Below are 12,800 nucleotides of genomic sequence, written 5' to 3'. Positions count from 1 at the left end.
GGAGCTATCTGACTCGGTGTGTGTGTGTGTGTGTGTGTGTGTGTGTGTGTGTGTGTGTGTGTGTGTGTGTGTGTGTGTGTGTGTGTGTGTGTGTGTGTGTGTGTGTGTGTGTGTGTGTGTGTGTCAGTCAGACGGACTAGGGAAGAGGCTGGCAGGATGGCTCAGAACAGTTTAAAAGCTTGCCGTGTTTCTGCGAGGGGAGAAATTAAGAAGATCATGCCCTTTAAAAGGGGCGGTTTTGTTGTCTGGTTTGAGAGTACATACACAGACAGCCAGACACTGAGCTGAGATCTGGCAGGCAGGACAGACAGCCCCTGCCCTGCTGCTGAGCCCGAGGCAGTGGGGACTGAGTGACTGTCACACTGAGTAATGAAGAGATCAGGACAGGCAAATCTGTTTTTAGAGAATAGATGGTGTAGTTCTGATAAGAGACTGACTGATGGGACAGAGACTGTAGGGCTGATAGCAGCAGGAAGGAAGGAGGCTGAAGAGAGTGTGATACGAGATTGTAGACTGTGCAGTGGACATCTTAAATAGAGACATTGTGTAGTTGGCTATACAGTACCTGGTAGGAGGTGGCCAGCTCCTTGCCGTTGCCAGTGAAGGTCACCAGGCCAGTGGCCAGGTCAATGAGACAGCCTATCTCCAGGTCCACATTACTGCGACTGGACGAGTGACCTGAGCTGGTGACGTCCCCACCCCACACCATGTAGCAGTTACTCCTCCTCACACTGGGGAATGGTGAGGGAGGAAGAGGAAAAAGAAGATAGTATCTGATTAGTTGCTTATCACTATTCATACTGACATGAGGATGAGGGTTTCCTTAACAACACGATTACCTCTCATGGACCCGCCCACGCTGGTCTCCCAGGGTAACCGTCACCATCCGGTTCTTACTGAGGTTGAAGTGGTTGCTATAGTAATGGTAGTCGGGGGTGACCCAGCCCACCCACACACAGGATGGATCCTGACCAGCGAACACCCTGACAGAGTAGTGGTACTGCAAGACAACATGGTGGCAGGTTAGCTTGACTGCATGGCACCTGAACTATCATCAGCTGCTTATCATCAATTTCATACCGTGCTGATGTTGCTGTAATCTGTTCCTCTTATTCCATCATGACTGTGTCTCATAGACTTCAATGGATGTCTACAAGGAAAACATCAGCATTGAATCATTTCTTTATGTACTGTAAGTTAGAAGATAAAGCGATTTTACAGAAACAAAGTTGAATACTGTCAGTGTCATATACAGATGTTAGTGTTGTACAACAGTGAATGTGTGTTCAGAGGCCTGACCTGTGTTTCAGTTTGAGGGACTCGTGATCTTCATGCACTCCGTTCATGTCCATGACAGGGCTGGTCTTGAAGAAGGAGTGGAACTCCACGGGCATGCTCAGTCGACAGTACACCATGTCACCGTTACTGTTCTGGGTCCCAAACGTCCTGTGGCTCACCTTCAGACATGGAGGGCTGTCGATGGTGCCATCTATTCTGGTCACCTGGGATGGAGATGTATTTGGACAACTGATTTAGCCATTCTCCATCTTAGAAGTGAGATATCGTACTGGTTCTTTAAGGTAAACCTTCTGTGAACCTCAACATATCATGTATATTACCGTTTCAATTTTGTCATTGACCTTTTGGTCTTACCATTATGTGGTTGTGGTTCTTTGGCACATTGACAAAGGTGGGGAGGCGTTTGCTGAACCACATGGTGACCTCACGGTTCATGTTGACGGCGAAGGGTTCGAAGCCCTCCTGCAGGCCACACATGGTGTAGTACTTAAAGGTACTGGCGTCCTTCCCCAGGTTCATACGACCCACCTGGGACAGGCCCAGACTACACACTGGGATAAAACCTGGGGAACAGAGAGAGCGAGAGAAAGAGAGAGTCAATGAGAGAGAGAGAGAAAGAGTGAGAGAGAAAAGAGTGTGAGAGAGAAAAAGAGTGAGAACAACTGTCATCATTACCCTTCTCATTCTAAGAACCCACACATCAGGGGGAGGGGGAAATCAATCCAGCTTTTAATGAAAGCCATTTACAAGTGTCAGATTATATGAAGGTCAATTCATAACGGTGAGGCACTTATTTTCACTTATTTTGCAGCATGTCTGTCAGTGATTTGACGGCACAGAGACAAGAGAGGGGGCAGAGCTTAGAGAGGTCCTTTACATACACTCACCGTCTTCAGTCTCACACACTCACCGTCCTCCGTCTCGAAGTCGGCAAAGCAGAGCTCAGAGCCCTTGTTGGTGATGAGGATCTCTCCGTTGAGGGTGAAGATCATAGACTTGTCCTCCATGTTGATCATACAGCCCACCACGTCCCCCGCGTGCCAACACCGCCCAAAGAAACGACTGCCCATGTTCAGACGTTGACCCTGAATATACACACACAATAACTCTACAATCTGACTCAATCCTTAATCAAAATGTAATTTATTATGATATACACAAATCATACTCTCCAGGCTAGCTATGCCGTCATCAACTATGATAAAGTGTCTATTTTCCAAAGATAACTGTCACGCTCTGATCTGTTAAACCTGTTCCTGTGATGGTCTCCACCCCCTCCAGGTGTCGCTTCTTTTCCCCAGTGTATTTATCCCTGTGTTTCCTGTCTATCTGTGCCAGTTCGTCTTGTATGTTTAGTCAAGTCAACCAGCGTGGTTTTTCCCGTACTCCTTTAGCTATTCTCCTTTTTCTAGTCCTCTCGGTTTTGACCACGAGCCTGTCTGCCACTCTGTACCTCCTGGACTCTGATCTGGTTTTGACCTTTTTGCCTGTCCACGACCGTTCTCTTGTCTAACCCTTTGGATTATTAAACACTGTAAGACTCCAACCATCTGCCTCCTGTGTCTGCATCTGGGTCACGCCTTGTGCCTAGATAATAACGCTATAAGCATGTAGAATAGAGAGTTGAGGGCTCACCTTGTATCCGTCGAAGACAAAGGCCAGCTCATCAGTGCCCAGCTCTACATCAGGCCTACATCCAGGTCTGGCCCAGCCCACACGCATGTCTCCCCCTGTCACCACGTCAAACTCAAAGTACCACTTCCCCGTCATCACCGCGTACGTCCTCTCCACACGGAAGAAACGGATCTTGTCGATGCTCAGTCTGTCCCCCGCATGGCCTGCTGGGTGGGAAGACGGCCACAGTATCAACACAGGAAGTTTTGTACTGTTCTGTGTATGTCAACATGGCTTCGTGTGGTAAAGATAACCTACCGCCCTCCTGATCTGGAGGTTCGATATTGTATCCGTATCCAATCAGAGTGCGGATGGCCTCACGGAGGCTGTCCCTGTTGGACTTCTTAGTGCGCTCGTCTAATAAAGAATATGGCACCAGGCGAGGGTTCCGCTTGCTCTTCACATCCTGCATTGAGCACAGATGGGCACAGTCTTTTATCCAAAGTTATAAAGCCTTCAGTGTGTTTACTGTACGTGAGCTGTGGTCAAAACCTGCAGTGCTTTCACAGAAGACTGTGTGCTTTACCTGCTGAATGCCATAGGTCCATCCTTGTTTGATCCTGTCCTTGGCCCACACGTTGTGGGCGTTCTCCGCCAGTTTATCCACCAGAAGTTCCTGGCCTGGGGTCAGCTTCACATCAGACAGCTCCAGTGGTGTGGGCTTGTAACCATTCGACATCATGTAGCTTAAAACAAGACGAGACATTAGAATGTCTAACTACCTAGACAAAACAGTATTTGTCATGATTTTTCTTACTTTGTGCTAGCCTATCCGGAACATAGGAATCTCGAAAAGTTGGTAAATCATGTATTAGGTTCTTGCTGATCTGTGTATTCAAACGTCTAGTAGACTCTTACTTCTTTGGGAGTTTGATCTTCTTCAGGTCCTCTTCAGCGTTGGCGTTGACCTGGACAACATGGCAGCTTAATGCCAGCAGAGTCCTGTGAAGAGACAGATTAACAATCTCCATCTACACAGGATGAGCTCTCTAAGAGGGTGACTCACATTGCCTGCACACTAACTAAATACTATAATCAGCAGGCATAATCTTATGATACTAGGTTTTGTGGGTTTCTATACTCCTACATCAAGCAGAGTGGCAAATGAACCAGCATGAGCATACACAGAGAGCATTGTATTGTTTAATTGTGCATGTCCTGGTCCATTATGAAACCATATAGTCACCTTAAGGACTTGTTAAGAAAGAGTTATTCACACTTGTATCAGTAAAATCTCATTGCTTTGTCATTGTAAGAGGACAAATGAGAGATGTGGTGTGATGGCAGAATAGCAGGGCTGCTCTTTAGGGGCCCAGGTTGTCTGTCTCTGTTGTGTCAGCGTCACTGTAGATGAACGTTAATCAAACCAGACTTTCTCTCTCTCTCTAATCACACACACACACACACACACACACACACACACACACACACACACACACACACACACACACACACACACACACACACACACACACACACACACACACACACACACACACACACACACACACACACACACACACACACACACACACACACACCTCTGTCTCATGAAACTTTATTTTGTGTGTTTCTCAGTGTCTGGGTGTGGGCTGTCAGTGTGGACCATTTGCAGATGTCCTACGGTGACAGGTGGGTGATGTCAGGAACACTGGGGGTGTTTCAGGTGCTGAGTGTCCAGCAGGAGAGCACCTTCAGTCTACTACCTAACTGACCCCTGGTTCACCCACACCTTCAGTCTACTACCTAACTGACCCCTGGTTCCCCCACACCTTCAGTCTACTACCTAACTGACCCCTGGTTCCCCCACACCTTCAGTCTACTACCTAACTGACCCCTGGTTCACCCACACCTTCAGTCTACTACCTAACTGACCCCTGGTTCACCCACACCTTCAGTCTACTACCTAACTGACCCCTGGTTCACCCACACCTTCAGTCTACTACCTAACTGACCCCTGGTTCACCCACACCTTCAGTCTACTACCTAACTGACCCCTGGTTCACCCACACCTTCAGTCTACTACCTAACTGACCCCTGGTTCACCCACACCTTCAGTCTACTACCTAACTGACCCCTGGTTCACCCACACCTTCAGTCTACTACCTAACTGACCCCTGGTTCCCCCACACCTTCAGTCTACTACCTAACTGACCCCTGGTTCACCCACACCTTCAGTCAACTACCTAACTGACCCCTGGTTCACCCACACCTTCAGTCTACTACCTAACTGACCCCTGGTTCACCCACACCTTCTGTCAGTCATATCCCACTGGCCACAAACTGGTTGAATCAACATTGTTTCAACGTCATTTGCCAACGTATTGTGACATTGAACCTATGTGGAAAATACATTGGATTTGAAAAAAAGTCATCAGGGTGAAATTTCAACCACAGGATTACTATATATGTCATCATGGTATCGAATTTTCAACATAGACAAACCATGTATAAAATATGTTGAATTTGTACCTTTGAAACAACGTCAGATCTTCAACGTTATAGCCTCGATCAGAAAAACTTATTGGCTGGGGAGCACCTCCTACTGGAGAGTTAATATATCTACAAAGCCCAGCTTTGATATTTATCACTGACTACTACTAATGTGCTATCGTGAGAATGATTATTGAGAGATCCTTTAATAACTAAATAGATTCACTGTTGCTATCAAAGTCATTCCAAAGGTTTAACCTATTTTCACGGCCGGATAAAAAACATACCCGATTTAATCTGGTTATTACTCCTGCCCAGAAACTAGAATATGCATATAATTGTTTGATTTTGATAGAAAACACCCTAATGTTTCTAAAACTGTTTGAATGGTGTCTGTGAGTATAACAGAACTCATATGGCAGGCCAAAACCTGAGAAGATTCTAAACAGGAAGTGCCCTCTCTGACCATTTCTTGGCCTTCTATAGCCTCTTCATCGAAAACAGAGGATCTCTGCTGTAACGTGACATTTTCTAAGACTCCCATAGGCTCTCAGAAGGCGCCAGAACGTTGAATGATGACTCTGCAGTCCCTGGCTGAAAAACAGTAGCGCATTTGGATAGTGGTCGATCTGAGAACAATGAAACGGGTGCGCACGTGCACGTGAAGAGTCCATTTTACATTTTCAGTCTTTGAACGAAAACAACGTCGCCTGGTGGGAATATTATCGCTATTTTACGAGAAAAATCGCATAAAAATAGATTTTAAACAGCGTTTGACATGCTTCGAAGTACGGTAATGGAATATTTTGAAATTTTTTGTCACGATACGCGCCGGCGCGTCACCCTTCGGATAGTGTCTTGAACGCAAGAACAAACGCAGCTATTTGGATATAACTATGGATTATTTGGAACCAAACCAACATTTGTTGTTGAAGTAGAAGTCCTGGGAGTGCATTCTGACGAAGAACAGCAAAGGTAATCCAATTTTTCTAATAGTAAATCTGAGTTTGGTGAGTGCCAAACTTGGTGGGTGTCAAAATAGCTAGCCATGATGGCCGGGCTATCTACTCAGAATATTGCAAAATGTGCTTTCACCGAAAAGCTATTTTAAAATCGGACATAGCGATTGCATAAAGGAGTTCTGTATCTATAATTCTTAAAAGAATTGTTATGTTTTTTGTGAACGTTTATCGTGAGTAATTTAGTAAATTCACCGGAAGTGTCGGTGGGTATGCTAGTTCTGAACGTCGCATGCTAATGTAAAAAGCTGGTTTTTGATATAAATATGAACTTGATTGAAAAAAACATGCATGTATTGTATAACATAATGTCCTAGGAGTGTCATCTGATGAAGATCATCAAAGGTTAGTGCTGCATTTAGCTGTGGTTTTGGTTTTTGTGACATTATATGCTAGCTTGAAAAATGTGTGTCTGATTATTTCTGGCTGGGTACTCTCCTGACATAATCTAATGTTTTGCTTTCGTTGTAAAGTGTTTTTGAAATCGGACAATGTGGTTAGATAAAGGAGAGTCTTGTCTTTAAAATGGTGTAAAATAGTCATATGTTTGAAAAATTGAAGTTTTTGGATTTCTGAGGTGTTTGTAATTCGCGCCACGCCCTATCATTGGATTTTGGAGCGGTGTTCCGCTAGCTGAACATCTAGATGTAAGAGGTTTTAACAGAGCAAATGAAATGTAACCATACTTTATAAGTTGTATATCATCAATGATACTATTTAGGCCTATATAGCATTTGCAAAGTCATCAATAGCTATTGTTTCAATTCAACCCAGACAATGCATAAAGGGTTTCAAGCTTTGGGAGATTTCAAATGTAATCTTCATGTTAGTAATTAATATGTTGGATTCACGTCTCCATTTCAACCAAATATCTAAGTTAAAGAATATGATTAAATCAAATCAAACTTTAAATGCAATTTAAATAAACGTTGATTTGATTAGGTCCTCGATTTTTTTATTTAACTAGGCAAGTCAGTTAAGAACAAATTATTATTTACAATGACAGCCTAGGAACAGTGGGTTAACTGCCTTGTTCAGGGGTAGAACGACAAATTCTTACCTTGTCAGCTCAGGGATTTGATCTAGCAACCTTTCGGTTACTGGCCCAACGCTCTAACCACTAGGCTACAAGCCGCCCCAACATGAATGAAGACGTGAATCCAACATATTAATTATACATTTGTAGACAAACTTGAATGAAGGCCAGACTAAGTCAGTGGCACAAAAGATACATCTCCTTCAAATGTTGATTTTTGGTTGCATTGTCAACCAAACAATTCAATATTACTTCTGTAATACAGTATGTAGCCAAAAGTTAAGGCTATATTAATAACTAATGTAACAGTTCTATTCAACCTTAAAATGAGTAACACATCCATGGCCACATTTTGAGGTTACTGTAACTATGAATGTCTTCTTATGCAATCATAGCATGCAAAGGTTGTTCAACATGTTCAACATAGCATGCAAAGGTTGCAGGTCTGTGGAGATCTTCACAATTCCTTTAATGATCTGTGCAGAATCTGATCACTTGCATGTACTTTTAATGTAATCTCAACTGCAATTCAGGTCATTTGTTGTGCTATTAGATGAAGCACAGTGATACACATTCATCTGTTGTATAAATAAAACATATCTGACATTGTATTCCCATTTAAACTTTGTTGTGCTTTTAAAAGTTTGATAGGCGTTGTGACATTTAGATGACAACTGAACAAACAATCTGTCATTGTTCTTCCATTGCTTTTAGATGGGTGAAAGCATAGTGATAACACATTGGGAATTCAACAAACGTCTTGCTGTCCTTTTTGAGGGGTTGAATAAAGGTTGAAATCTCATTGATCAACATCTCAACCAAATATAACGTGGTGTGCCCTGCGGGATCTCTCCTCGTCTTTCTATTTCTCTCTCTTCATTAGTGAAACTAATATAGTTACTTATAATGCAGGACATACTTCAAGGTTTCCGTTGACATCTGTAGGTTGTAATTCTTTTCCGTTTCAGGCAGTCTGGGAAAATCCACAAGGCAGGGGTGCTGCCGCTTATTATCGTCCCTTATCTGTGAAACGCATGAGGATTGTTAATGTACAAGTATTTATACATATTACAACTGTCTTGAGGAAAGGGGAAAGAAATATTCCAAAAGGTGAGTATAATTCAAATCACAATTAAGATTTTTGCCAATCAACAGGGGAGTACTCTCTTAGGGGAAAAAAGGTGCTAACTAGAACCTAAAAGTGTTCTTCAGCTGTCCCCATAATAGTTAGAACACTTTTAGTTCCAGGTAGAGCCCTTTTGGGTTCCATGTAGAACCCTTTCCACAGAGAGTACTACATGGATCCCAAAAGGGTTCTACCTGGAACCAAAAAGGGTTATCTTATGGGGACAACCCGAGAACCCTTTTGGAACCCTTTTTTCTAAGAGTGTGGGGATGTTGTCTACTTACAGAGGGCTACTGGTGTACTGGAGTGATAATACGGTCTAGTCTAGTGGACATGTTATGAATGTAGAGGAGGAGCATGTTTTCTTGGAAGATAGAGAGGTGTGAGTCCTGAATACTAAGCCAAGTGAGATATATAATTCCATTCTTGACTGCTGTGTTTTACCTCTAATAATCCCTCTGGCTGCTCTTTCCAGCCCAAGCAGTATTACATCCATGTTGACCAAGAAAACATGAAGTGGTTTTGCTGTACAGATATGTGGCTATTTGAGTGCTACATGAACCCCAGGCAGCTCTTTTGTGAATAGCACAAGAACTCCCCAGGAATTATTTTACCTAACAGACTTTTCCTACAGCCTACTACAGTCCAGACAGCCTACTACAGTCCAGACAACCTACTACAGTCCAGACAACCTACTACAGTCCAGACAGCCTACTACAGTCCAGACAGCCTACTACAGTCCAGACAACCTACTACAGTCCAGACAGCCTACTACAGTCCAGACAGCCTACTACACTCTATTCAAATAGGGCTTTGTCAGAGGACAAAGAAGTCCATGCTGTTATTCTTACTAGCCTTGGTATGAATGTCACACAGCTTGTTTGAAATTCTTTTTATACTGTCAATGGTCCATGTTGATAAAACTATTCCAAGTATTCTATAACCATACTAGCCTCCGATAGTGAAGTGTGTCAGGCAGCTAATATAGATACCCTACCTCTGTACCCCATAGCAACCACAGCAACTAAAACTCAGACCTCTTTAAAATCAGCACTGAAGCTGTGCTCTCTGGAGAGTGGAATACAATAACAGCGCTGTCCAGGTATGTGTTCTGTTCAGCCCAGATTTAGTATACTCTCTCCCTGGTGTAGCTTGCTCCATGCACTGCCAGGACAACGTCACCCGGCCTAAGCTAACGAGGTCTCGTAAAAAACAGATATAAAAGCCAAACTGCTATGTCAGGGGTGCAGAATTCTGTTTAAATGAATAAGAGAGTTTGACCCCGGCGTAATAGATCGCCTCACCATAAATCAAAGGCTCTACTAAGATGTGGGAACTGATGGAATGGCTGGCAGTCCAGTGGGTGGACAAATCACACCGGCACAGTTGTGTTTAAATGTGGGATAGGATGGAAGGAGGGACTGCAGGAATGAGAGAATCATTCAGTAGGGTGGGCTGCGGTGGTCTACTCTACACACATCCAACACTTATGTAATATAGACATAAGAGCTGTGTTGCATATTGTTTCTGGTATTGATTGTCTGCACCTTTAAGGGCAGTGGGGCACAACAGGTCATTTTGGCAATCATGTACTAACATGAAACCAAGAAACAGTCATTCAGTCTTTGTAACAGTAGGGCTTAATGAATTCGCGTCCAGTTTAATAATCTGGAATTCAACTAACAGAGAGACAAATACCCCACATAAAGTCTTTCCAATCAGTAAAGTGTCCATTGAAACTCCATGAACTGAATTACAATGTTGGGCGGCAAGTAGCCTAGCGGTTAGGAGTGTCGGGCCATCAACCGAAAGGTCATTGGTTCAAATCTCCGAGCCGATTAGGTGAAAGATATGCCATTGAGCAAGGCATTTAACCATCATTTCTCCAGGGTCGCTGTCAATAATGGCTGATCCCTGGCTCTGAGCCTACTCTCTGAGGGTGTCTCAGGAGGAGTGGGATATGGAAGAAATTAATTTCCTAATTCACACATGAACTTGTACATGTGTGAAATAAGACATATGTAAACACACACCTAAATATCTTATCTTATTATCAATAGTCTAAACATGTCACTGAGGTCTATTTCCTGTTTTATTGCTGCAACAGAATGGCCAAAATGTCCTTCTGTGCCTTTCACAAACAATTGCATTGTAATTCATGACTGATTTAGGACACAGAAAAGATGAGTCTCTCGACTACAAACAAACAAAAATGGAGTCTCTACAATGAATGGCATGACGAGCACAAAAGAAGAAATATGGGAGTATTCTTCACTTACCCTCTGTTGGGTTTGAACCGCAAATTATAAAAGAGAAAGCAAAATGGTGTACAGGCTTGTTTTGGTGCTTTAACGTTGGTAGAATTTATAAGATTAGGTTAGGGTTAATGCATTTCACATAAATAATTATCAGTATAATTGGTCTAACACAAACATTTGCAAGCTGAGATTTATTTCCCTGATAAAAGTTTATTTATGTTTATATTGGTTGATGATCCATTTAAAGGTAATGTATTGCTTCTTTCCTAAGTACAGTGCCTTCGGAAAGTATTCAGACTCCTTGACTTTTTTCACATTTTGTTACGTTACGGCCTTATTCTAATTGAATTGTTTTTTCTCCCTTATCAATCTACACACAATACCCCATAATGACAAAACAAAAACATTTAATTTAGTAATCATTGCTAATTTAAAAAAGATATAAAACTGAAATATGACATTTACATCAGTATTCAGACCCTTTACTCAGTACTTTGTTGAAGCACCTTTGGCAGCGATTACAGCCTCGAGTCTTCTTGGGTATGATGCTACAAGCTTGGCACACCTGTATTTGGGGGAGTTTCTCCCATTCTTCTCTGCAGATCCTCTCAAGCTCTGTCAGGTTGGATGGGGAGGTTTTCTGCACAGCAATTTTCAGGTCTCTCCAGAGATATTCAATCGGCTTCAAGTCCGGGCTTTGGCTGGGCCACTCAAGGACATTGAGACTTGTCCCGAAGCCACTCCTGCGTTGTCTTGGCTGTGTGCTTATGGTCATTGTCCTGTTGGAAGGTGAACCTTCGCCCCAGTCTGATGTCCTGAGTGCTCTGGAGCAGGTTTTCAAGGATCTCTCTGTACTTTTCTCAGTTCATCTTTGCCTCGATCCTGACTAGTCTCCCAGTCCCTGCCACTGAAAAACATCCCCACAGCATGATGCTGCCACCACCATGCTTCACAGTAGGGATGGTGCCAGGTTTCCTCCAGACGTGACCCAAAGAGTTCAATCTTGGTTTCATCAGACCAGAGAATGTTGTTTCTGATGGTCTGAGTCCTTGAGGTGCCTTTTGGCAAACTCCAAGCGGGCTGTCATGTGCCTTTTACTGAGGAGTGGCTTCTGTAGGAAGAGTCTTGGTGGTTCCAAACTTCTTCTATTTAAGAATGATGGAGGCCACTGTGTTCTTGGGGACCTTCAATGCTGCAGACATTTTTTGGTACCCTTCCCCAGATCTGTGCCGACACAATGCTGTCTCGGGCATCAACGGACAATTCCTTCGACCTCATGGCTTGGTTTTTGCTCTGCCATGCACTGTCAACTGTGGGACCTTATATAGACAGGTGTGTGCCTTTCCAAATCATGTCCAATCAATTGAATTTACCACAGGTGGACTCCAATCAAGTTGTAGAAACATCAATTTCGAGTCTCATGGCAAAGGGTCTGAATACTTATGTAAATAAGGTATTTTTGTTTTTTATTTCTAAGAAATGTGCAAAAATGTCCCCAATTTTTATTTTTTTTGTCATTATGGGATATTGTGTGTAGATTGCTAAGGATCAATTTTAGAATAAGGCTGTAATGTAATAAAATGTGGAAAAAGTTAAGGGGTCTGAATACTTTCTGAGGGCACTGTATGTCAATGACATGGACTGCCCAAAATAGTTTGCCAGTGCTAATCTATTCTCTCAATCAGTGTTAAAAGAGGTCTCCTACCTTCCCATAAGACCAGCCCAGTTCTATCTTGTTCATGGCCCACAGCTCGTGGATATTCTCAGCCAGTCTGTCCCGGACCTTCTCCAGGTATGGCGGCATGACGATCTGAGAGACAAAGAATCAGTGTCGTAGATAAACAGCATCTGTTTGTAGACAGTACAGCAGGCCTATGTCATCAATCATACATTGTGGATATTTGGAAACACTTACACTGTAGATATTAATGTACAAGCCCCTTTAAAACATGCAG

At 43.1% G+C, this 12,800-nt stretch overlaps 1 protein-coding gene across 1 annotated transcript in view; it reads right to left on the bottom strand.

Annotated features, from left to right (window-relative positions):
* LOC106610839 (ryanodine receptor 3) overlaps nt 1-12,800 on the bottom strand; it is a 161,675-nt gene that overhangs the window by 65,279 nt on the left and 83,596 nt on the right. Inside the window, exons 21-32 of the mRNA XM_082955486.1 lie at nt 12,551-12,655; nt 8,381-8,484; nt 3,832-3,915; nt 3,500-3,659; nt 3,232-3,379; nt 2,935-3,137; nt 2,210-2,384; nt 1,654-1,862; nt 1,300-1,502; nt 1,081-1,150; nt 840-1,000; nt 566-731 (exon numbers count right to left, since the gene is read on the bottom strand). Coding sequence (XP_082811612.1) covers nt 566-731; nt 840-1,000; nt 1,081-1,150; nt 1,300-1,502; nt 1,654-1,862; nt 2,210-2,384; nt 2,935-3,137; nt 3,232-3,379; nt 3,500-3,659; nt 3,832-3,915; nt 8,381-8,484; nt 12,551-12,655 — 1,788 coding nt within the window. The remainder of the gene's footprint in view (nt 1-565; nt 732-839; nt 1,001-1,080; nt 1,151-1,299; nt 1,503-1,653; nt 1,863-2,209; nt 2,385-2,934; nt 3,138-3,231; nt 3,380-3,499; nt 3,660-3,831; nt 3,916-8,380; nt 8,485-12,550; nt 12,656-12,800) is intronic.

The sequence above is a fragment of the Salmo salar genome, chromosome 09 (genome assembly GCF_965601325.2).
Source record: "Salmo salar chromosome 09, fSalSal1, whole genome shotgun sequence".
NCBI lineage: Eukaryota > Metazoa > Chordata > Actinopteri > Salmoniformes > Salmonidae > Salmo > Salmo salar.
This window is presented reverse-complemented; position numbering and strand designations above follow the sequence as displayed.